This window comes from Eumetopias jubatus, unplaced genomic scaffold (assembly GCF_037043125.1).
Source record: "Eumetopias jubatus isolate StellerSeaLion01/CBP00866 unplaced genomic scaffold, mEumJub1_p1.0 scaffold_3, whole genome shotgun sequence".
Taxonomy (NCBI): domain Eukaryota; kingdom Metazoa; phylum Chordata; class Mammalia; order Carnivora; family Otariidae; genus Eumetopias; species Eumetopias jubatus.
In genome coordinates this window covers 55,351,534-55,375,565 of record NW_028274809.1, presented here as the reverse complement: position 1 = coordinate 55,375,565, position 24,032 = coordinate 55,351,534, and the positions used below count along the sequence as shown (strand labels likewise).

The 24,032-nt window shown below is 41.5% G+C and overlaps 1 protein-coding gene across 1 annotated transcript in view; it reads right to left on the bottom strand.

Moving 5' to 3' along the window:
• The window catches only part of PDE11A (phosphodiesterase 11A), a 376,001-nt gene that overhangs the window by 54,984 nt on the left and 296,985 nt on the right, over nt 1-24,032 (bottom strand). The window contains exons 13-15 of the mRNA XM_028123415.2: nt 19,348-19,457; nt 9,603-9,693; nt 5,932-6,032 (exon numbers count right to left, since the gene is read on the bottom strand). Coding sequence (XP_027979216.1) covers nt 5,932-6,032; nt 9,603-9,693; nt 19,348-19,457 — 302 coding nt within the window. The remainder of the gene's footprint in view (nt 1-5,931; nt 6,033-9,602; nt 9,694-19,347; nt 19,458-24,032) is intronic.

The following is a 24,032-nucleotide window of genomic DNA, read 5'->3' as shown; positions in this document are numbered from 1 at the left end:
AAGGCAAGGAGAGATTAAGTGAGTGACTCCCTCAAAGTCGCATGGCTGGTCACCGATTGGTCTAAGTCCTGCTCGAGATGCTGAAATTACTATTTAATTATCAAAGCCTTATTCACCGCAGGGACTCAGAAATAGGCACGGAAATCAATTTCAGAAAATCACTCAGCAGAAACTGGAAAATGTTTTCAGTAAGTTGGAAAATCAGACTAAAGAATTAGCCCCCAGACTTGGGTTGTGAAGCCTAGAAATTCACACTAATTTTTTGTTTGTTTTATTTTTGTTTTTAAGCCTGTGAATTCTGCTTTCACCTATCACTTGTAGTATAGAATCCCAAGGATGACCAAAGCCATTAGAAATTAAATTTACAAGTTTCTGTGGTTGTTTTTAAAGGGGTTCCACATTTCTAGGAATCTTATTTTCCTCTTTGGGCACACAGGAGCAGATCTTGCCTGTAGGGATGGGTCATAAACTCTCCAAAAGGTCCAAAAGAGCATCTTCCTGCCTGCACTGGTCCTTTCTAGAGTGCTTTCCCTTTCCTAGGGGAGGAAGGCAGTGAGCTTCCTTTTTGATTGACCTCAATAGTATTATGACTTTTTTTTTTTTAAAGTAGGCTTCACACCTAGCATGGACCCCAATGTGGGGCTTGAACTTATGACCCCGAGATCAAGACCTGAGATGAGATCATGAGGCGGAAGCTTAATGGACTGAGCCACCCAGGCACCCCTTGACTTTCGATTTGAGGAGCCAGGGCAGAAGAACCAGCGGTCCTCCGGACCCTTAGAGAGTAGTTGTGCCAGACCACCCACGCCTTCTTGACCCACTTTTCCCCAGCCATTGCTGCACCAAGCTTCTGCCGAAGCTACGGGGTGCCTCGCTTACTTTCTGCTGGTGCAGGGTGGGGAGGCTGTGGGATAGGGATCGCTGGAGGAATCTCCTGCCCTCAGGTGGGTATGTCCCGGAAGTCCCAAGTCCTGGGAGTTCACGCCCATGGAACAACCTTGGTTGATGGGAGAATGGAGGCGAGTGGATAATTTTGAGGTGCAGCACTTGAGAATTTTCAGACAGTCCCTGCAGGATCAAGCCCAGGTGACCACAGGGATGACCAACAAGGAAATGTGTCTTTACAATAGCTTTCCTACCTCCCATTTCTACTGCCCCAGTCCCCCACTCCTGTTCCTGATGTCACTTCCAAAGCTATGCTAACTGCACGCAAGCTCCTGTCTCCAGCTCCTGCTTTGGGAGAGGGCACAGGGACCTATGCTGGTTTTCAAAGTAAACTGATTAATATACATCTGGGAAGGTCAATATTCCATATAATGTATCTCCAACTCAAATGACAACTATTTCTTGATTCTTCCATGAGAGAAGGAATACTGTGATGGTGGAAAATGCCCCGAAAAAGCAGGTGTGGGTTTCAGTTTAGCCACTAATTAGTTACATGACCCAAGCTACACCATTTAACCTTTTGGAGCTCAGTACCTGATCTATAAAATAAAGGAGATGATTTGGATTACATCATGTCCACAATTGTATATTTGTGAAATAAAAGCATCTGGGTGACGGTTTGTAGTGGCTGCCATTCCCCTCATTAACCCTACGGATTGTTTTGTCTAAAAAATATGGCAACACTTTAATGCAACTTTAGACAAGCAAGTGAAACAGCCTCCTGAAGGTCTAGATTAGGGAATGAGTAGCTATTTGGAACCTCAGAAGACAATAATGCTGACAAAAAGAGAACAAGCTGGCTTCTTTGGGAGTCAGCAAACAGCAGGGGCTGCAGCATTAAGATAAGAACAGAGTAATGAGAAAACGAGTTGCAACCAACTTCCTTGGCTGCGTCCCAGCGGTCACTCAGTGATTCAACACATCCCTAACAGGCCTTGACAAATGGACTCCAACTGGGGAGATTTTTTTCCTCCTTAGAAGTTACTTGGGAACTTGGCTTGGGAAAATGCTTTGACTTTGAGAAAAATAACACAAAATCCTACAAGTGTCAGAGAGAGGAAATAAAAACATTGAAGGGGTATAGGGCTCCATGAATCCCAAATCAAGGAACATCATTCCAGAAAAAGATGGAAGATCAGGATAGCTAAGTCAATCATGAGGGCCACAAAACATGCAAAATAAATGGGTTATAAAGCAATGAGGTTGCAGATGTTGCCATTTATAAGACATACAAGGCATTTACGAGATGTAATAAGATACATAACACAGGTATTGTTAGCTCCATTTTACACATGAAGAAAAGAGGCTCAGAGAGGTGAATAATTTGTCTGATGACACAGAGCCAGGTGGTGGCAGAGCTGGGATTTTTGTTTTTAAAATATGTATTAAAAATTAATTAAATTTATATTTATCAAGGTAATACATGCACATAGTTAACAAATCAAACAATACTGAAAAGCACATAATGAAACAAAACAGTGTTTTCCATATTGCTGCCTTTTGTTCTCTGAGTGTATTTCCCAGTGCTTTCATTTCATGTTTTATTTTGGCCATAATATTCTTAATTTCAAGAGCTTTTTCTTCTTCTATGGTCACTCCTATTATTTTTTAAAGCATCCTGTTCTTGTTTCATGGATGAATATCTTAGCTGTCTAAGGATATCAACAATGGTTTTTGGGTTTTATTTTCTTCTCCCTGTTTGCCCTGAATATAATTTTTTCCTATTTTCTTTGGCTTCTGTATTTCGTATGGGAGGTCTTCACAAAATTTTCTGTGATTCTCAGTATCTGTTTGCATATAATAGTAAGGCATTAAAAGACTGAGCAGGAGTTGTATGTGTGCATCCCACACACACATTACACAGGATGTATTTATACTAAAAATTATTCATTGTTTATATGAAATTCAAATTTAACTGGGCTTCTTGTATGTCCATTTGCTAAATCTGACAACCCTGGGTATATGGCTTATGAACTCCTACCTTCTGGGTGACTGGGCTATAGGTTTTCAATCCAGAGATTTGTTCCATTTCACTTCATTCCCTCTTCTGAGCTCTGTCTCTCCTTCCCACCTTGTATTTTCCTCAGTCCAGAGTCTGCTCTTTCATTTCTCCAGGGGATAAACCTTTAGCTGTCTCCAGGGGTAGAGGAAAGAAGCTAACTGACCACTTTGGGAGAGCATTTTGTGGGCTCTGCATGTTCTGTAAACTGGCTTGCTATCGATCTCCTTATCTTCCTTAAGCTTTGAGAGTCACATTCCCTTTTCATGGCACATTTTGTCTCTGGGGTCCAAACAAGGTCTTACAGGGCAAAGTATCTTGCTTCTCAGAGCTATTCTCTGTAGGTCCTACTTTTCACTTCTACTCTGCTATATCAGTTACCATTTGTTGGTCAGTCTTCGATTCTCCACCAATGTACTGACATCTCTTCTCAGTTGTGGTGTGCCCTCTCTCTTTCTCCTTCCAGATTTATGCCTTTATTTTTCTTTTAAATTTATTTGGTATCCTTTCAGTGGAGTTTCAGGAGAGAGAGGACATAGACACATGGGCTCAATCTACCAGGTTTAACTAGAATGCCAGAATGCAATTTAAATCCAGACCGACATACCTCCAAAGCTTTTACTCCTTCCACAATACCATTTACTAAGTCATTCAGTGGAATCCAACAATAAATACCTATGGCATAGATTGTTAGTTGTCTAATCTAATATCCCTCCTTCCTTTATTAATAATAGAACCCCTACTTTTTTAGCAGGGCACATGGTTACCCAGAATAAAGACTTCCTTTCCCAACCTTCCTTCAACCTAGGTATAGCCAAATGACTAAATTCTGTCCAATGAAATGTAACTGGAAGAGTTATGTGGAGCTTCCAGAAAATTCTCTTAAAAGATAACCTGCATTTAGGAATGTCTTCCTGTTGCCTTCATATAGAAATGATAACTTGGGATGTTCACATTTGTATAAAACAAAGGATAAAGGAGTTTAAAGATAATGAAAACTGTTAGGGCATAGAAATTGAAATAGGAAACAACATTTTTATAGAATTTAAGCTATAACAAAATATAAAACAGTGTAGGATGTAGCATTTAAGAAGCTTCATGTGGTAAATAACATGGCATTCATCTGTAAAATGTTCAATATTTTGATGTGAGTGGTAGTTTTACTGATGTATACATAGTTTTCAAGCGCATTCTAAGTACTTAATAAAGTAATTCTTAAATCAAATACCAAAAAAGAAAAGATAACCTGCATCACATTTTGGCCCCCTTTTTTCCTTGCCCCTTCTTTCTTTCTGCTAGCTGAAATGTGGACATTATGTTTGGAGCTTGAGCAGTTATTTTGGACTATGGTAGAAACCACGTGCTGAAGGCAGCAGCTCAGAAAGACAAAAGGAGCCCTGGGTCCGTGAGGACTTAATGTAGCTACTCTACCATCTCCACATTGTGGATCTCCAAATTTCTTTTACGTGATAGAGAAGTAAGCCACTGCTATTTTGGGGTTTCTCACCCTTACAATGGAATCTAATTCGAACTGACAGAATGCCAAAGTGCAGTAAGATTTCAAAGAGAGTGGAACAGTCTTCCTAGAAAAGGCGATGGAGGAGATGGCCCTTAAAGGAAAGTTCAGCCAGGTGGGGAAGGGCAGGGACAGGGTCTCATGGAGAAACAGCGTGATTAGGGTACAGGGGCACCTCATGAGGTGTTTTCAAAGGGCAATAGGTAACCAGGCTGTAGTGGCCAAATCACGTGGGAGAGGAGTGGAAGATAAGAAGGAAAAAAGGCTGGGGGCAGATCATGGAGGGCTCTGGAACTTGAACCAAGTTTGAAGCAATGAAGCCACTGAAGGTTTTTGAGATGGAAGTTGGAGATACATGATTAGAATGTGAGGGAGGGTTAGGCTGAAGAATTCCAGAGCCTTCTACACACGTATATAAGGTTATATGGAGATGAGGCTAAGGGAACAAATCTGAGTAGAGAGAGAAGAACATGGGCTCAAAAACTCATTTGTGGGAACAAGGAGAAAAGAAACCTACAAAGAACCCAGAAAAGGAAGGAGAAAAGCAGCCAGATGTTGGGGAAGAGAAGAGGGTAGAAAATGATCGTGAGAAGTCCGTAAACCTTTAGAGGTCTCAACAAAGCTAGACAATATCAGAAATGAGTAAAGGACATTGAATTTGAGGACAAGGAAGTCTCTAGTGACCTCTGAAAGAACAATTTTGGTTGAATGTGAAAGGGCACGTTGGTCTTCGAGGTGTGAATACGTGTTAAGAAAATAAAGGTAGTAATGTGTTCCATTCATTTTAAAAGGTAGGCAGTAAAAGAAAGGTAAATTGAAAAGCAATTAAAGATCTCTAAGGGATCAAGTGAAAGAATTTTTTAAGGAAGGGAAATGGGTCTTTAAGAGGAAACTCTGCCTATCGGTGAAGGAAGACACTTCCAGGCTGCTAAAATAGGTGATACCCGATGGAGCAGGTCTCAGAGGAAATAAGAGCAATGGAATTCCCAGCTCAGATGGCAGCTTGAACTTTGGAGAAAAGGAGGACAGCTCTTCTGAGAAAGAGAACTAGAGGAGAAGCAAGAAAGGAAGACTTGGATTTCAAGTCAGCCTTTCAGCAACAAATCTTTCATTAGCATCATCAGCACCATTATGGATCTGACCAGAAATAATAGTCCAAAGTAGCAATCTTCGCCAGTCTCTAAAATAAAAATGGCCATCGCTTAGCTTCAGAGTCAAAATCTCACACAAAACTCATAAAATAGAAGAAAGCTATAAATCTCACGTGGTAGCCCTGATTTTCTTGTCTTACAGATACCACCTTGATGAAGTTCATTTAGATGAGGGGAAAACAACAACCGAAAGTTTAGCTCATTTACACATTGATACCAGTGTTAGAAAAGCAAGCAACCCCCAATATGGACCTGAAAATTAATCACAGGATGAAATTTTCAATATCCATTTGTCAGATAGATCAAATGCCAATACCTACTCAAAGTACAGCGTGAGGTCCGTTGCTAATATTGACTGCTTCAAAAGCTGCATAAGGTCACTATATTCCTTGGAGGACAAATTAGCAAAGATGTTGTGACCCTGTAATGAGAAAGTAAAAAGTCACAAAAGACAACATTAAATCTGAGGTTGTTGATTACATGTGTTTCTTATATTAAGAAAAAAAGTATGGGTACATGATAAAATCATTTAAGACAATTTAATGACATTTCGTGCAAGTACAAACATTCTCTGGCAGACAGAGCAAAGGTGGAAAGTGCAATCATTTTCGAGGATTACCAAGGGGCACTTTGTTATTCTTTATTAGACTTTATTAGTCCTAAATAGAAAACTCCGAAAATCTTTAAACTTACTGTGTATATGTTTGTGCTGACAACTTCATTTGACTGCCACTTCCCGTGGAATTTACTGAGTGTAGAAGTTGACAAAACATTTGGGAATCTTTCTGACCCTAAAATGAACACTAGTTTCTCTAATAAAGACTTAAGTTGGCATTTTGGAAGCACCGGCTATGGCAACAAAGGACTTCAAGAAGAAGAAAAAAAACCTTAGACCAGTGGTTCTCAGCTGAGGGTGATTTTGGCAATGGGGACTTCCGGCAACGCTTAGAGACACTTTTGATTGTCACACTGACTGGGTGTGTTGTTGGTGGGTAGAAGCCTGGGATGCTGCTAAATCTCTCACAATGCACAGGAGGGACCCCACAACAAAGATGTACCTGGCCCTGCATGGCAACACGGCCGAGTTTGAGAATCCCTGTGTGAAATTGTGAAGATACATCCCAATGAAGCGTGTGGTAGTTTAAGCTCAGTATGTAATTACTGAGTGGCTAGAATGTATAAGATGTGGTTCTTGGCGTAGTTCTTGGGACTGGTAAGATGACTTTTACCTAGGAAAACTTGCACCTGTATCTCCGTACCTTTGGAAAGCATACTTCTTTTCATCAAAATTTGTTTTGGCTACATTAGACAGTTCTGCAATGTTTTTATAAAGTGAAAAAAAAATCCTTGTGTAAAGTGACCGACAATTCACTTAATCTGTTGTCAGGGACTTTTTCATTGATCAGGTTTTCTTAGCATGAATTATGAACTCATAAACACGAGGCCTGGGAACCAGAGGAGTTTTAAACCCGGTGTTGAGAGCCAGAAGGTGCTGCAGAAGGAAGGGGCAGAATGACTGCCTGAGAATAAACTATTCTCTACCAAGAGGTAAATTAATTCTTTCAGGGGACCAGAATATCAATTAGCAAATTAGTTCTTACCAGGAGCCAGATGATAATCTCCTTCCCTGGGTTAATTTATCTCATTGGGTGAACCCTCTGCTCCTTAAAGACTAGAGTATATTGGTTTCACCTGGGACCAGGTCCAATATTAATAATAATTTTCAAATGAACTCTTCCAGACCCTTAATTCAGCCATTAGGAAGAAGACAAATAACTAGAGGTAGGCCATGCCATAATTCTGCACGGGTTTCTTTGCCTGAGCCTTGCCCCATGGATCAATCATGGGCTGCTGTGCTGGGGGCCTGGGAGAAAGTGGGTGGAAGCCGTGGAAAAGTCGTCACCTGGATCCAGACCCATGTGTCTAGCATCTCCTGGTGAAAGAAATATAGCATTTAGGAGTAAGTTACAGTAAAAACTATGTGGAGTTCAGGAGACAGTAGGTCTGAATTTGAGGATTTTTTTTTTAAGATTTTTTGTTTATTCATTTGAGAGAGAGAGAGAGAGCAAGAGCATGAGCAGGGGGAAGGGGCAGAGAGAGAAGCAGGCTCCCTGCTCAGCAGGGAGCCCGATGCGGGACTTGATCCCAGGATACTGGGATCATGACCTGAGCCGACCTGAGGACAGACACTTAACCGACTGAGCCCCCCCGGGCGCCCTGAGGATCTTGACCATTTCGTAAGACAGCATGCTTTACCAATTTTAAAGGACATAGAGTAACTGACACAATTTACACCTAACAGAGTGATAAAGATAAGCTTTAATAAAAAGAATAGCTAATTTGCAGAGTATTGCTTATATGCAAATTGACCTTCTACAGTGCCTCAAGGGTTTGGTCCCTGAAACAGATCTGCCTCCCTGAAATACTGCTTCTACTCCTTGTTTAGGGAGCAAAGAAAACCAAATGTGGAGGGAGCAAGGTCTGGAGCGACTTTTCACCCTGCTGCTGCCTCATTTGAAAAGCGGGGTGATAATGACATCTGCATGTTTGCCTTTCCGAGGGGCAGGGCAGGAGCGCATGTGAGGGGAGTGCCAGGCCCCAACCCACACACCAGTTGCTCAGGGCACAGTTCCGTTATTATTGTTCTTCATAGAGAACCCTGGAGTGAAGACCAGCCAATGTGTTTTGTTTGTATGAAGCCAAATTATGAGTTAGTGGGGTTTGTTTTTCCCAGGAAACAAATGACCCTCTGAGAAAACCCTAACACCCTGTTTCTAATCCCTGTCGTTCTGAAGGGGGGAGTTCCTGGGGTCAGAGGTACAGAAAACACAGTCTGCACCCAAGCTCCTCACCCTCCCTTCTACCCTCTTTCTTCCACAGCGCTCAGCTGAAACATGGCTTACATAGGAAAATTCCAGAGCCGCAGATGCTGGGATGCTGGTTTCTGTCAGAGTTGCTGAGAGCCTAACCCTTGATGTTTCATTCCCAACTGAAAATACATCTCCCCCAGCAGTTTTGCCCTTCCCCAGCCGCACTGGGTTCCGGAGTGCTGACTCTCCTTTATGGGGTCGAAGAAGGCTTTTGTGATATTGCAAAAGGCATGCTTTCTCAAGATAGGCTGGAGGAAGCCTGGAAGAAAACCCTCCATATTTAATGATGCTATTCCAGTGAAGCAGGGCCTTAATGATGATAATAATAATAATTAATGGCACAGCTAGAGAACTGACAAATAATGGGGAACAGATGATCCCTTCTTGGCCTAAAAAAAAAAAAAGTCTGTATGCCTGCAGAAAATTAAACAGATCCTTTCCTGGCAATTTAAAACTCAGAGGCCTCAGCCAGAGTCAGTTAGTGGTTTTTCTTTTTCTCCGTGGAGAGCTCAAAGTACAAAAGCCCAACTATTTTCAACTCCTGCACTGCCACGTGAAACAAAATAAGGCATATGACTTTAGCCCTGGGTCTCAAGTTTAGCTGCAATTCTCACTTTCAGACTGCTCCCACCAGCAATTTTGGGTTCTTTTATCTTTTATAGCTTTCTCAATTGTGCTAATAAAGTGTAACTTTCTCGCCCTGTTTCTACTTCTACTGTTTTTTAAAATGGCTTTGGATTTCACGAAATGGGAACATTGGGCCACTCACTACTTGGACCAAGTCACTCTGTCGGTGGGCTTCTGTATTCCTTCAGGAAGGTAAGACTGTGCTTTGGTGACAAGCTATATAAGCAGTCTCCTCTGCTAAGTGGACCTGAAAAGTCTTCTTACCAATAATGAGACCCAAATGAAATCTGCTCAGGAAGAATTTGAATAAGGTTCTTAATCAGGCATCTGAAAGAATTTTAAAAAGCCACCAAGAAAAACAATCTTTTGGCCTAAAAAAAAAAAAAATGTGTCCCTCTTCCCTGTATCTACCTGTGGCACTACAAAGAAAGAGGTAGCAAACATTGTTTTATTGGTTTTCTGTCAAGGGGAGAAGCAGAATATTAGGTCTGTACCTCACTTTGAAGGATCATCACAGCATGGTTAAAATGGTGATGCTCCAAGGTAGCGGAAGTTCCGTAGAGCTGGGCCAGGGCAGAGCCGCTCCTGAAAGAGGACAGAAGGGTGAGTGACCCAGGCCTTCCACCTGCCAACAATTCTCCCACACCAGCTCTTTGGATCAAACTGCTTTCCCTGCTTTGGCAAAGGAACATGAGCATCTACATTCTCAGGAAACTGTGTAGTTCACTCATCCATGAAGGAAATATTTCGAAAAACTTCTATGTGTTAGGCTAGGGCCGGTGGATGATACAACAATAAATGAGACAGAGTCCATGTTGCTAAGAAATTTACAGACTAGTAAGGAAGATGAGATGTGGTCATAAGGGAAAATAATGCACATAACCCAGATACCCAGATACCTTAGAAATTGTTCCAGGTCCAACCAAAGTGCTGTGGATGATCTGAGGACAAAAGACATAATTTCTAGCTCAGGGGATCAGGGTACGCTTCATGAACTAAACCTTATGTAGCTTCTGAGCGCCCAGAACAACTAACTGTCTTATACTAAATGTATTTGACGCTCCATGGGAAAACCCTTGGAAATATTAGGCAGAGCCCATTTAACCGCTACATGTACGGCCGACAAGCTCCTACTATGGTTTCCCAGCCCACAGCCCCATTATATCTCAGGGTAGAACTCTGGTAAGTTCCCTGGATTTGGAGTCAGACCCTGGCTCTTGGTAATAGCTCTGGACAATTACTTGGGTGCTTTAAGATTCAGTTTCTTTGTCTCTAAAGTTATGATAATGCTACCTACCTCCTATTATTTATGAAAATAAAATAAAATATTTGAAAGTGCCTGTCATAATGTATGACACGTAGCAGACTGCAGTCTAGTAAATCAATTAAAATCCATATATATTTCCATCTGCGAAAAGAAAATGCTAATTGAGGGGCACCTGGGTGGCTCAGTCATTTAGGTGTCTGCCTTCGGCTCAGGTCATGGTCCCAGGGTCCTGGGATCGAGCCCCACATCGGGCTCCCTGCTCGGCGGGAAGCCTGCTTCTCCCTCTCCCACTCCCCCTGCTTGTGTTCCCTCTCTCGCTGTGTCTCTCTCTGCCAAATAAATAAATAAAATCTAAAAAAAAAAAAGAAAAGAAAATGTTAATTGATACTTGAAAAAATCATTTTGAAATATCCGTAAATTTTGCTCATGTAGAACAACTTAATTCTCAACAATATCAGTTCAGCAAAGTATTTGTTGGAAATGTCCAAGTGTGTTCATTTCCAGCTCGTGTGGATTAGGAATTAGAGCATCTTAAGAGCCAAGAGAGATCCAGAGAATCCTATAGTTTAAAGGGCAGTCCTGGGACTCTGACTAACGACCCATCTAGGTCCTTGTATTCTTTCCTGCTCATTCCAGGGAGTTTGGATGTTGAAAGGGCAATTTAGCTTTTACTTGGAAATGCCAGAGGTTGACAGCTCACAGTCTGCCCTGCTAATGAGAGGAGCAAGAACTGCATTTATGTGCGATGTGAAGGATTTTGGTCATGAGCTGCCCTCCATCCCCAAGATCCCCAGCCAGATCAGGAGCCCAGGGACCTGTGATGCTTGGAAAGACTCAGAACTCACCACCTGTTGGGAGAAGCACAGGGTCCATAGGGATTATTATGAATAGAGTTGGTAAGGAGGGAACTAGATTTTAATTGGGTATGTGTTATTTCTTTAAATCTTACCTTAATCTATACCATTTAGTAAGTGAAAATTTGTTAGGCTACTCTTAGTAATCAATGATTAATTAATATTTAATTTTAGTTATGATTTTCTATCAGCTCATTTTTATGAAAATACATTTTTTAAAGTGTACACTGTATGCCTTTGGTTTGGTCTTTGAAATTCTAGGTTGTGTTATATGCATGTCACATCCAATTGCCTGGCATGGAACAGGTGCTTAAAAAATATTAGCTGCTTGGCTAATAAGCTTACAGTGGTATGGCTAGAGATTATAGTTGGAATTGGAAAGTTGACAGTAATAAGCGTGTTAGCATATTTTGTGATAATGTCTCTAACAATGATAGCTATCATGAGTACTTACCTATCATACACTAGGCAATATATTAACAACTTACTATATTATTTCATCTAGTCCTGACAACAGCCACAAAAGAGGTGTTATTTTTCTCATTTGACAGATGAGGAAACCGAGGCTCAGAAGAGTTACGCAACTTTCCCAAGATCTCACAGCTGGCAGGTACCAGTTCTGGACTGGAACCCAAGCTTGTAACTTTCTTCTCATTGCATCATGAGAAAGATAACTTTCTCATTTCTGCTACTGAGTCTCCATTTTTGCCAAGCTGGTTGTCATCAGTGAAAGAAGATTTCAAAATGTAATGCAGAATTTTACTTGTATAACTGCTAACCACAGGCTCAGATTCCTGTGACTTATTTCTATTCACCAGCCAGGCCCAGTTGCACCTCACTTAGTGGTGTGAATCCTGATAACAGAGCTCAGGTCACAGTGCAAAATATTCTCTCTTCCTTTATCATGTTGGTTTAGCAGACCTCACAAAAGTTAAACCAGCTAGATGATCACAAATTACATTTTCTTCTTTCAGGATGAGTAGGATGTTCCCTCCCTTAACCAGGGGACACCTTATAACGAATACTCTGGTGCCTCCTACATTGCTCCTCTCCCCCTTCCCCAGATCCACAGGGCTTCTGAGTGCTGCGTTCCGTCACAAGTCCTCTTGGGTGTTCCTGCAAATGCAGCCATGTGACTGTCCCCCATCTGAGCATCTTCAACAGCAGGCTCTCTCTTTGTTCCCTTTGTAATTCCATCTTATATTCTCCCGACTCTCACACAATACTGAGTTCATCACAAAAATATGTAGATTTTGCAACTGAAGCAGAGTAAGGCTACAAAAGTGCAGGAAGACATTGTGATTCATTCATTCATTCATTCATTCACCTATCATTAATTCACCCAATAAGGACTGATGACTTTCACCAAGCCAGGCTGCAGGCATGTGGAGCACAAAGATGAATAAGGCTTGGCTCTTGCCCTCAGGAAGCCCACAGTCCCCTATAGTTTTGTAGGAGACATTCTCTGATTAGACTTGCCCTGATAACACTCACCTTTCTGCAAACAAGGTGCCGTCTTAGCGTTCACAGAATAGAGCGTGAGACTAAACCTACTTCAGTTTTCTAGAGTAAAATCATATAAGCAAGAATGCTTCCATTTCCATATGGATCCTTTGTTTACACTGTTAGATTTGGTCGTTGTCAGTTTTTCTAAGACTGCAAAACCCTTTGGTGCTTTTTCTCTCGGGCCGAGTATCACTGAGGATGTTGCCTATACCTGCCACTGTCATGCTATGAACCTCCTAGGGCCACAGGAGTGAAGACATTAAACTTGATGTAACTGGCAAAAAATAAAATGTGTCTGTTAGGATATACCTTATCAAAAAGTAGTCTGCAGAATATTAGTTCTTTGAAATATTAAATGGCATGTGGGCAGAAATGAAAAAGTCCCATGGTCAAAATGCTGGGTTTAAAAAGTTAAGGTGTTTTTTTTACTGTAGGTTTTCCCAGTGGTATCGATATGTGAAAATACATTGTGATTTGGCAGGCGAGGAATGTAATATGCAGTATTAATCAATTTTACTTTATCATAAAACCATTTTTTAAAAGAGGCCATGTCTTTCATGTAATATATTTTGTGTAAAGGTATACTTCCAGTTTTTCATGTAAAATATGAAAAAGATACCCAAATCAATTTCATATGGAAAAAATGAACTTTAACACCAGCCTTCATCTTAATTGTCTGCAGTAAGTATATCCATCATATAAGAGCTTTGGGGCACACACAGTGTAGTTACAAAAATATTACATATCCAAATGTGGAGCTATGTATAGCTCCAAATTGTGGATATCCATATTATATATCCAAATGCCAAAAGCACAGGAATATTTATACATGTGATTATTCATGATGCTCATTATTGATTAGGTCATCCCAACATACTAAAGTTTTTCATTTTTGGATAGGCGACACACCAAGGAGACACTTATTAAAAAGAAACGTTGAAGTGAAAATTCTTTCCCTATAGGCATTCAGCACTTTGCACAGGGAGCAAAAATAAATAAATAAATAGATAAACAAACAAACAAACAAACAAACATGCAAAACATGCATAAGTTTGCTAGATGTGCATAAAGACAGATGTAATGGAAATGTGTGGCCGTGGCTTATGGGAAAGTTTTAAAAGGAAAACTATGAAAGGTAATTAGGAAATTGAGAATTGCTGGGAGGTGGTGAGGAATGGGATTAGGCTGTCACGGCAGATTAATGTGCACCAGGATTTCACTTCTGGGACCTGGCCGAAAGCGACAAGATGGGTTTTCATTCCCAATAAATGAGTATAAGAGATTATGCTAGAAATGAATAGAAGAAGTCTCCTAGGAGAATATACTACAAAGCTGCTTGGTACTGATATTTAATCATCGGGGGCAGCTGTAATGGAGAGGGAGATGAGTGGGCAACGCGGTCCCTAGAGAAAACAGGAGAGAGGTGTTCACAGAGTACTTGCCAAGCATGGTGGGATAGCAGCCCTCTCTGCCTATTGATCATTCACTGCATGCGCTCCAATACTTAAAAATTAAGAATAAAATAGGAAAATGCAAAGGTTCACTCATCAGAAAGGCTAAGAGAATAAATCATATTGTGCTATAACTAAAGTCACAACTTTTTATTGTAGAGGCATTTTGCATTTTATATAGTAATTTGTCCCTTGCTAAATGTCTCCTGTTTCTTTATAGCCTTACATATGAATAAAAGGTACTGTATGCTTTGCCACATAATAATTGGTGCATTTAAATCCCATTTCCAAATCACTTGAAAGGTTGGAATTATACTGTGAATACTTTAAGGGAAGGGACTGTTTGTTATACTTCTTTATTTCTCCCACAATGCCTAGCACAGAGCCTTACACAATAAAGCACTCAATTATTGTGGAATAACAAAGGAAATGAGGATTAGATTTCTTCTTAGGGTTTTTCTAAACAATGGCACACTTACTGAATAAGTCTTATTCTAATCAATAAAAAGGTAATCCCTTCCCCATGATGTAAAAGGTCTCTTCCAGTATTCACTGTTGAAGGAAATTTTAACTGAGGTTGGGTTCAAAAGTGACTCTCTTAGGTAGAAGCAGGGCTGATGGACATCCCATGAGCTGGTAAATTGTGTACAAGTTTAATCGTCTCGAGGAAACACGTCAGACTACCTTGGAACGGGTAGATTTGATCATGTGGTATGAGGATGCCAAAAAAACCCCTGAATTCTAATATCATCAACTTAATACCTATCTCACATGTTGAAAGTTGTTTAATCTTACACCAGTCGCTTGAGATTGGGAAACTTAGTTTCCGTTTTTGTAAAATTAAGGTGTTGAAAAAAGATATGACTACCAAGGTTTAGTTCAGTTCTATGATTTTTTATGGCTCTGCGTCTTGATTTGCTGGATGTCAAAATATATTTTAGTTTTCCAGAGCTCGCATATATGGCAAGGCAGCCAATAAACTGGAAGCTCAAAGGCCCCAAATAAATATTACAAAGTCATGAAAGAGAGTATGATGCAGTGGTTAAAGAGTGGCTTTCGGAATCAGGTAGCCCAGTCCAAATGCCACTCTGCCACGTTCTGGATGTATGAATTTGGGCAAGTTAATTACTTTCCTGAGGCTCAGGCCCTCCCTCTTAAATGGAGACAAAAAATATCTGCCCTATAGGTATGCTGGTGAGCACCGGAGGTAGGAAACAACACACTGTAGTTCCTCTCTTGGTCTCAGGGACTGTTAGTTGCAAAGAAGAGAAATCTATTAGAAGCAGCTTCACTAAAGAGAAGATTGATTAAAAGATAAAATGAACTCTGACAGAGCCCAATCATCACAAGTGTGGCTGGGTCTCCTGGAAAGGGAGGAGAGATGTGGAAAGCATGGATCAAGTCTGCTTTTTCTCTGTCTTTCTCTAGGGTTGTACAATCTCTTTCTGTTTCTCTCTGAATATCTACTTCTTCTCTTCTCTCTGCAGATTCCCTTTCTTGTCTCTCTTATCTACTTGATGTGGTCATCATGGCTTTCCCAGAATGGCAGCTACAGCTCCCAAGTCTCTGTGGATCTGCAGCTTGGATCTCAACATCTAACTGAGTCAATACCGTGGTAATCCAACTCCAAATTCCTAGCAGATAAAATACGATTAGCTGGGTTTTAATTATAGGTGTGTATTCTCAGTCCAAAATGCTGAGAGGTCAACTGGCAAGAAGGGCTGCCATTCTCAGTGTGATACACAGGCTTTCTCTGGGAGGGGACATTGGTATCTAAGCACAAGCATTGTGCCCTTGATTCTTAAAAAGAACCCACAAGGTGCTCAGTCTTGTTTTATGAATATAATTCTAATACATTTATTTCTTCTTTATGCGTAAGTGGCAGAATGGTAGGGGGCTGGAGAGAGGGTGCTAAAGGAAGATACACTGATAATGATGCCATTGACCTGAGAGAGAGAGGCATCCTAAAAAATAATGAAATGCAGACACAGGAACTCAAACATAAGGAACTGTCAGACTCTGTAATGAAAGTATACTCAGTTTACGCTTCAGTAGGCCCCAGGGACACTATTGTCTTAAGTGCAACATCAAACCTCTGTGTATAAATACTATGTTTTATAATAATCTATAAAAGATTACACTTAACAAATCAGGAAACTTTATTGAAAAGCTATATTAAAGTTGTTGAATTGGTTAAAATAAAATCTCATCCATTTATCCATTCATCATTCATTCATTCACTCGTCAAACATTCCTTGTGTGTTTCTTATGCTCTTGGTACTTGTTACGCATTACAGGTACTCAAGAAGAAGGAAAGACACAGCGGTAAATCAGCAATTAAAATGTAGTGAGATGCATACTTTTGAAAAAGCAGAAGTCATTATGTGGGCACAGAAAATTGCAAAGGAGGGCGCCTGGGTGGCTCAGTTGGTTAAGCAACTGCCTTCAGCTCAGGTCATGATCCCGGAGTCCTGGGATCGAGTCCCATATCAGGCTCCTGGCTCAGCGGGGAGCATGCTTCTCCCTCTGACCTTCTCCCCTCTCATGCTGTTTCTCTCTCTCTCTCTCTCTCTCAAATAAATAAATAAAATCTATATATATAAAAAAAGAAAATTGCAAAGGGGATGGTACCTCAGGGATAAAGCCCAGAGGGTGATGCTTTCAGAGGAGTTTTGGGGAAAGGAGAAGAAGGGCATTCCAGGCAAGGCAGGCAGCATATCGGGGATCAGAGAGAGGTGATTAACTGGACCCCCCTCGAGCACTGCAAATAGCCCCTGTGTCTGGAACACTGATGTGCTGATGGGGGTGTGGGTGGAAGGAGTGGGTGCTGGGCCAGGAAAATGGGCAGGAGCCTGACTGAAAAGGACCTTCAGAGGCTAACCTAAGCAATTTGAACACTATCCTGAAAGTCACAGGAGGCCAGTGAATGTCTTTTAAGCAGGAGAGTGATCTCGTCAGAATATTTGTGAATTATAAAGATTATTCTGGAGTGCCAGGGAGGGGGAAAACCGGAGGAGGGAAGTTGGGCTGCTTGTTGTAGCAATCCAGGACAGATGCGAAGAAGCAGCAGTTAGAGTAAGGATGTGGAGATTTAGACTTTGAGGGGTGCTAGGGAGAAGATCTGGGTGCCTTGTGGATTTCTGGTGCTGCCACTCACTGGGATAGAGGAAAAGGGAGAGGGAAAGACTGATTCTGAGGAGAGTGGGGGACTCCAGCAGGAGTCAGAAGGAGGGAGCGGCAAAACGTGCCTGAGGGCCAGAAGGGCCAAGAACGAAGCTTTGGGAAAAGGGGTCCCTGGGGGTCTCCCCTGGTCAGGTGGCCCTGGAAGCCAGGTGGAAGGCAGGGGCTGAGGAAGTGAAGACAATGAACAGACAACTGTCCAAGAAGACTGAATGGGAAGGAAAGAAGGGAAGAGGACAGAAGCCGGAGGGAGAAGTGGGGATCGAGGTGGGCTTCTTCAAAACGGGGGAGAATCGTTCACATTAACAGGATGCTGAGCACTAGTAGGAAAGGGTAGGAGACACGAGGCAGAGAGAGGAAGATTGATGGAGTGGGGTCCCGCAGGAGGGGGCAAGGAAGGCACCCAAAGCTGAGGTGGAGGGATTAGCCTCAGACGGGAGGCAGCACGGCCCTTTGGCTGAGATAGGAGGGAAGGATGAAAGGATGCGGCCAGACAGATAAGTTTCTACATGGCAGGGGAGGAAATTGAGGGAGTGCTCAATTGATGGCCTCAATTTTCTCGGTGAAGGAGGAGGCACGGTGATCTGCTGAGTGGTGCGGGGGCGGTGGTAGACAGGAGGTGGTTTAGGAAGGGAGAACAGTTTGGTACATATAACTGCTAAAAGCAATGGGGGATGGAACCGGCTGGGGACGCAGAAAGATCAGCGGGGAGTACAGAGCCGCCAGCTGAGTTGGGACAATATATATCTGGTATGTCTCAGACTCTCGCAACTGTGACATTTTCTCCCAAAGCCTTTAAAAATCTAGGTAAAGTAGCAAGAAATTGAATTGTTTGATTGAACTGGGACTGAGTTTTTGCAGAGTAGATGTCACAGAAGGTTAAGAGGGTCAAGAAATCATAGGATATTGAGTAGAGAGGGTTGAAGTGATAGGCTATAATAGGATCCAGGATGCATAGAGAAGTGAGTAAGATAAAAATTCATTTGCTCGATCAGGAGTAAATGCAAGGTGCCAGGACTCAAAGGCCTCAATAGGTAGATGTTCCAGGAACAAAGTGAGTGGTGCGCTGTTGACGTTCAGTGGGCTGTTGATGTTCAGACTGTGGAGGCAGACCTGTTCAGGGGCTTCGAAATCAGTCACCTGACAGTTATCTTACTTCTTTGTTGAAGCCTTCTTTAACTTCTCCATCCCCAAACTTTTTGCTCCAGAGTCTGAACTAACATATCATTTTGTTTGCAAACAGAGAGTAAAAAGAACATTGAAATTGGACCCTCAACCTAAGATGAGAGACTGGGGTTTTGGTCTTATTTCCAGCACCCATACATTCTACGGCCTTGGCCACAGTGTGAGCCACCAAGCAATGGTTATCTTGGCCAGTCCAACTTGCTTAGGGGCAGATTATTTTGTCTGTGCACATTATGTGCTCGCACATCCCCGGTCCTGATGCAATCCTTTGTTTCTCACCTTTCTGTGGGAGGACGGATGAAAGCAGCAGAGACCCTATTCCTCACGTTGCTTTACTGTTACTGCAGCTTATACAAACCCACCATTAAAAAGCCTGCAAGAGATTCTATTGGGTGAAGAAAGATATTTTGCTTCATAAAATTTCCCAAGACCACTTTTATTTTAATAGTCTCAAAAACCGACTTTGAGAGTAGCAAGTCCAGGATGCTTATAATGCCATGAAGTCAAATATTCTGGGAGAAAAAAAAAAACAGGCCCTTTAAAATCTGAGCTTTGTTATCTGACTGAGGTCAACAGAGACAGACCAAATCAACAAGCATGACATGAAGGGCAAATTTGCAATTAAAAGAAGAATAGGGAATTATAAAGATGGATGAGCCCCATGACATGCACACCCAAGTCTGCGTGGCCTTGGCCTCAGATGCCAGAAATTAATGCTTTACTCTTTAGCACTCGTCACCTTTGGCTCTGAACAGAAAGGTAAATGCATTAAAATAACAACAATTAGAACACTTACTTAGCTTGGAAGGCATTGTTGGTTCCCCTGTGGTCAAGGTCATGACACAGGCATCCCACAATCACTGCTAAAATTTCCACCTCGGTCAGAATCTCTTGAAACCCTGCAGTCTGGGAAGAAGGGAAAATGGCACAGTCACTACTCGGGGCAGGGAGGATGGATAAGGTTCATCCTCTGAGCAACAGTCAGCTCTGTTTTCATACTCACATCATTTAGGGTAATGATTAACTGCCATCCCCTTCGATGACAGTCAGTTGGGTGGTCAGTTGCAGAGCCTAAGGTGCCCACAGTGATGAATTAGCTGGCTGTCATGGTGGCCCACCCTGGCACACCAGGACACAGTTCAGACTATTTTGTTCCCGTTTTAGAGAAGAGGCTGCACTATCCAGATACAGTGACAGTTTGGCAGCCGCCCAGAGCAAAATGTGTTTTGTAATTCTACATTGCAATGATGAGCATCTAGTGGTATGAGGAGAAAAGAGGGCTGTGAATTGAGAAGTGAATGCTATATCCATCAGTGGCCACTCAAAGGAAGGCAGGCAAAAAAAAAACACCTTTCATATATACATGTATATTAAAAGAAGCAACTTAGAGGTATCAGATTGCTACATGATAATATTCGAGAAGTTATCTTGTGACTACCTTCATTCATACTAGCTTGGACGACAGATTAAATTTATACAGATAATAAGACAGGGTACGTCTTGAAAACTAGGATTTGGCAGATGATTAGGCAATGCAGATTGAGCATCAGGTGGAGTATTATTGCATGGAATCCTTTTTTTATTAGCCTATGGTAGCATGCTCTTGGGATGCATAGGCTGGATGTGAGATCTTTGGGGAGCAGCATGATGTAATTACAGAACCAAGGTTGGTTGGTTCCTGAGGTCCTTTGGTTAGTTTAGAAGAGGAAGTGAGCCTCTGGAAACACAAGTCTATGCATTTTCTTGACCCAAAGCCTTTATGTTTCCCCCTTTTTACTTAGTTAAGTCTCCCATTTCATTCCTTATGAAAATCTTTATCAGTAGGGCAGGAGGAGGGGGAAAGTGGGGTTCAAATTGCTTCCTTTTTCATGTATGTTTTTTCCCCAAACCTTGGACCAATAGATAGTATCTGTAAGACACTCCTTTAGAGCAATGAAAACTTTGTTTTTTAATTAATTACGTTTAGCCCCCAGCAAAGCTGTGTGCGCCCTTTCATTTTAAAATTTGGAGTTGGCTGCTCATTTTAAGTTACTTTTATTTTACTTTGAGTATTACCTGAATAGTTATAAAACAAAAATCAAATCATGGTAAGAGGTTTCGAATCAAAAACAGTAGTCTCTCATCCTTTCCCCTTCCTGACTCCCAAAGGTACTTAATCTTTCCCTAATTTGATAGTTATTTCCTACCATATTTCTAGATAGTATGACCATACTATTAGCACTTGGTTATTCATCAAGTATGTATATAGTCCTCCCTCTGTGCCGACAATCCTAAGAGCTCTCCAACTGTTTCACTGACTTAAATCTCACTACTGCCCTGTGGTCCTAGGAACCACTGTTATCCCCAGGTACAGATGAAGGCATTGAGGCACAGAGAAGCTGGGTAATGTGCCCAAGGACTCACAGCTAGTACGTGGCAGAGGTGGGCAAGCTCCCAGCATCCAGGTGCCGGAGTTTACCCTTAAACACTGATGTCTTGTGACAGGGGAGAATTCTCTTCCCTTCCTCTCTTCCCTCCCCTCACACTCACAATGCAATCCAGATCCACACTCTCTATATAAATATACACAACTAAGCCAACTAGTGTCCAAGGTTTGTGTCCTTTCTGATGTAAATGTTTTTATTTCCTGGAGTTAAGATTTCTTTGAACATCGAAGCCTTCTCACATCCTACACAGCTCTCTAAAGGGTCACAGCATTTCCTCGATGCCTTCCTGTCCCAGGGACCCCCTGCAGTAGCCTGGTCCTGCTCTTTGGTCTGGATTCTCTGTGGGCTGTCAGCTTTCCTCTCCTAGGGGTGACCTCCACGGTCCTGCACCCCACACCTCTCTCCTTCCTCAGTTCCTCCCTCATTTTGCAGGAGCACATCTGCCAGTGGCTTAATGAGAAAGGGTGTTAACTTTGCAACACTGGGGAGTGCGTTAACTTTTGAGGCTTTGCATGATTGAAAATGTCTTTATTTCTCTATTCAGTTGTTAGCTTCCCCTACAATGCTAGCTTGCAACATTTCCACTCAGAATTTTGAAAGACTGCTCTATTGTTTTCTAACTTCTGAAGCTGTTTTTGAGAAGTATATCCAATTCTCATTCCTAACAAATCAGATGTTATTTGATTTTCTCTCTCTTAGAATCCTCTCTCTATCCCTGGGTTTTGGCAACTTCACAAAGATGTGCTTTGGTTTGGGGCTTTTTCCCCCCATCGTTTTGCTTGGTGAGGCTTTTCAACCTGGAGGCTCATTTTCTTCAGCACAATGTTTTTGTAATCTTATATTTTAAAAAATAATTTCCTTTTCACTATTTTTTGGGTCCCATTTGAATGGAACTCCAAGTGGTTGGACATTGGACTTCCTGTATTGATCTCTTTATAGTCTTGTCTCTTCTTTCCCATTGCTCATATTATTGACTTTTCCCTCTGAGTGTCCAGGAGTAATAATTTATAAGCATTTTCTTATTTGTTGCTCCTTTTCTCATAGCATGCTATTCTCTCATGGATGCATTTTCATCTCATCTTTTTGAAGATAATAATTATAATTCCTCTGAAGTTCTCTTCTGCTCCTTGATTGCCTGTGTCCTCTGAACTCTTTTTCTCTGTATTTGCTGGTTTCCCTCAAACGCCTGATAGCCTTGAGCGTCTAGTCATAGAAGAGTAAAGCATTATAATGTTCACCACACAACAGCTCATGGGGGTGGTATCTGTAGATTGCTGGGCCTTACCACCAGGCGAGCAGAAGGCCAGCTGGCCTTTTGTTGGACATCCCTAAATGTCAGTATCTAAGCTCATTTTCTCTGGACTTGCCAATCTTTTGCTTGGAAATGGTGTAAACGTGGGTGTTGGCATTTTGAGAAAAGAGAACTGTATCTCCTCATCTTTGAGAATGTAGACTTTCACTTAATTCTCTCATTTTCAGGGTGTACCTCACCCTAACTTTTCTTTTGCTGGTGTCCCCAAGTCAGTTTAGTTTCTCCAGCAAATATCCTGGTTTCCTGCAGAGGTGAGGGGAAGAGTAGCCCTCTGACTACATGGAGAAGGGGTGGAGACTTGGGGACTCAGTTTTCAGCACCTCCTCACGCTACTTCACCCCACTTTTTAAATTATCTGATGCCTCTGGTTCCTGAGCCTTGATAGATTCTGGGGAGATGTTTCCTTCCTTCTTTCTTTCTTTCTTTCCTTTCTTTCTTTCTTCTTTCTTCCTTTCTTTCTTCCTTCCTTTCTTTCTTTCTTTCTTTCTTTCTTTCTTTCTTTCTTTCTTTCTTTCTTTCTTTCTTTTTCTTTCTTTCTTTCTTTCTTTCTTTCTTTCTTTCTTTCTTTCTTTCTTTCTTTCTTTCCTTTCTTTCTTTCTTTCTTTCCTTTCTTTCTTTCTTTCTTTCTTTCTTTCCTCTTTCTTTCTTTCCTCTTTCTTTCTTTCTTTCTCCTTCTTCTTTCTTTCTTTCTTTCTTTCTTTTCTTTCTTTCTTTCCTCTTTCTTTCTTTCTTTCTTTCTTTCTTTCTTTCTTTCTTTCTTTTTTAAAGATTTTATTTATTTATTTGAGAGAGAGAGAATGAGAGAGAAAGAGAGCACGGGAGGGAAGAGGGTCAGAGGGAGAAGCAGACTCCCTGCCGAGCAGGGAGCCCGATGTGGGACTCGATCCCGGGACTCCAGGATCATGACCTGAGCCGAAGGCAGTCACTTAACCAGCTGAGCCACCCAGAAGCCCTGGAGAGATGTTTCTCACGTGTACCACTTCCTCTATCCCCTCACCTTGAAGGCACTTGGGTTAGATCTTCCTTTTCTCTGCTAAGCTATGAGCTATCCTCTCTCCATTTTCTGCCTTCATATATTATGGTCCCATAATATATGGGATGTGTATCCATTTCTTGTTCTCCTTGCTTTTTGGGGGTGATTTTGAAAGGAAGGAGTATAAAAGTTTTTATCTGTCATCTCTGTCATCTTGAAACTTTGTTGGGTTTGGATCTTGCTAATAATAAGTAAATCCTGAAAGCCTATCAAATAGGAAATAATTATCCAGAATACTGTGGAAATCAGTGCTGTAATAAACAATAGAACCACACTAAAATTTACAGAGGTTCTGCCTGTGAAAATGTTATTGATTAGAATGAGCTGATGAATTAGAATGGTAAGAATAGGGATAATGTTAAAGTAAGGTAATTAGACTAGAAATTTAATTAGAACTTGAAAGCGAATGCCTCTAATAGACAGAAGATCAGAATCCTGAGTCATTTTTAAGCTATCAGTTATCACCCATTATATAATATGATGGAATATATTTTACTATAATGTTCCATGCAGCCCATCTCCTCCCCTTGCCTCCCTCGCCCCTTCTTGGGAATCCATATGTAGGTCTTAAACTATTTAGATCATGGATACTTCTGAGAATTTGATAAAAATCATGCACCCTCTTCCCAGAAATTATTCTATAAATTTATGGTGTTCAAAGACCATGGAACCCACCTCTAGATCCTCAGAATGAAGAGTCGCTGAAGTCC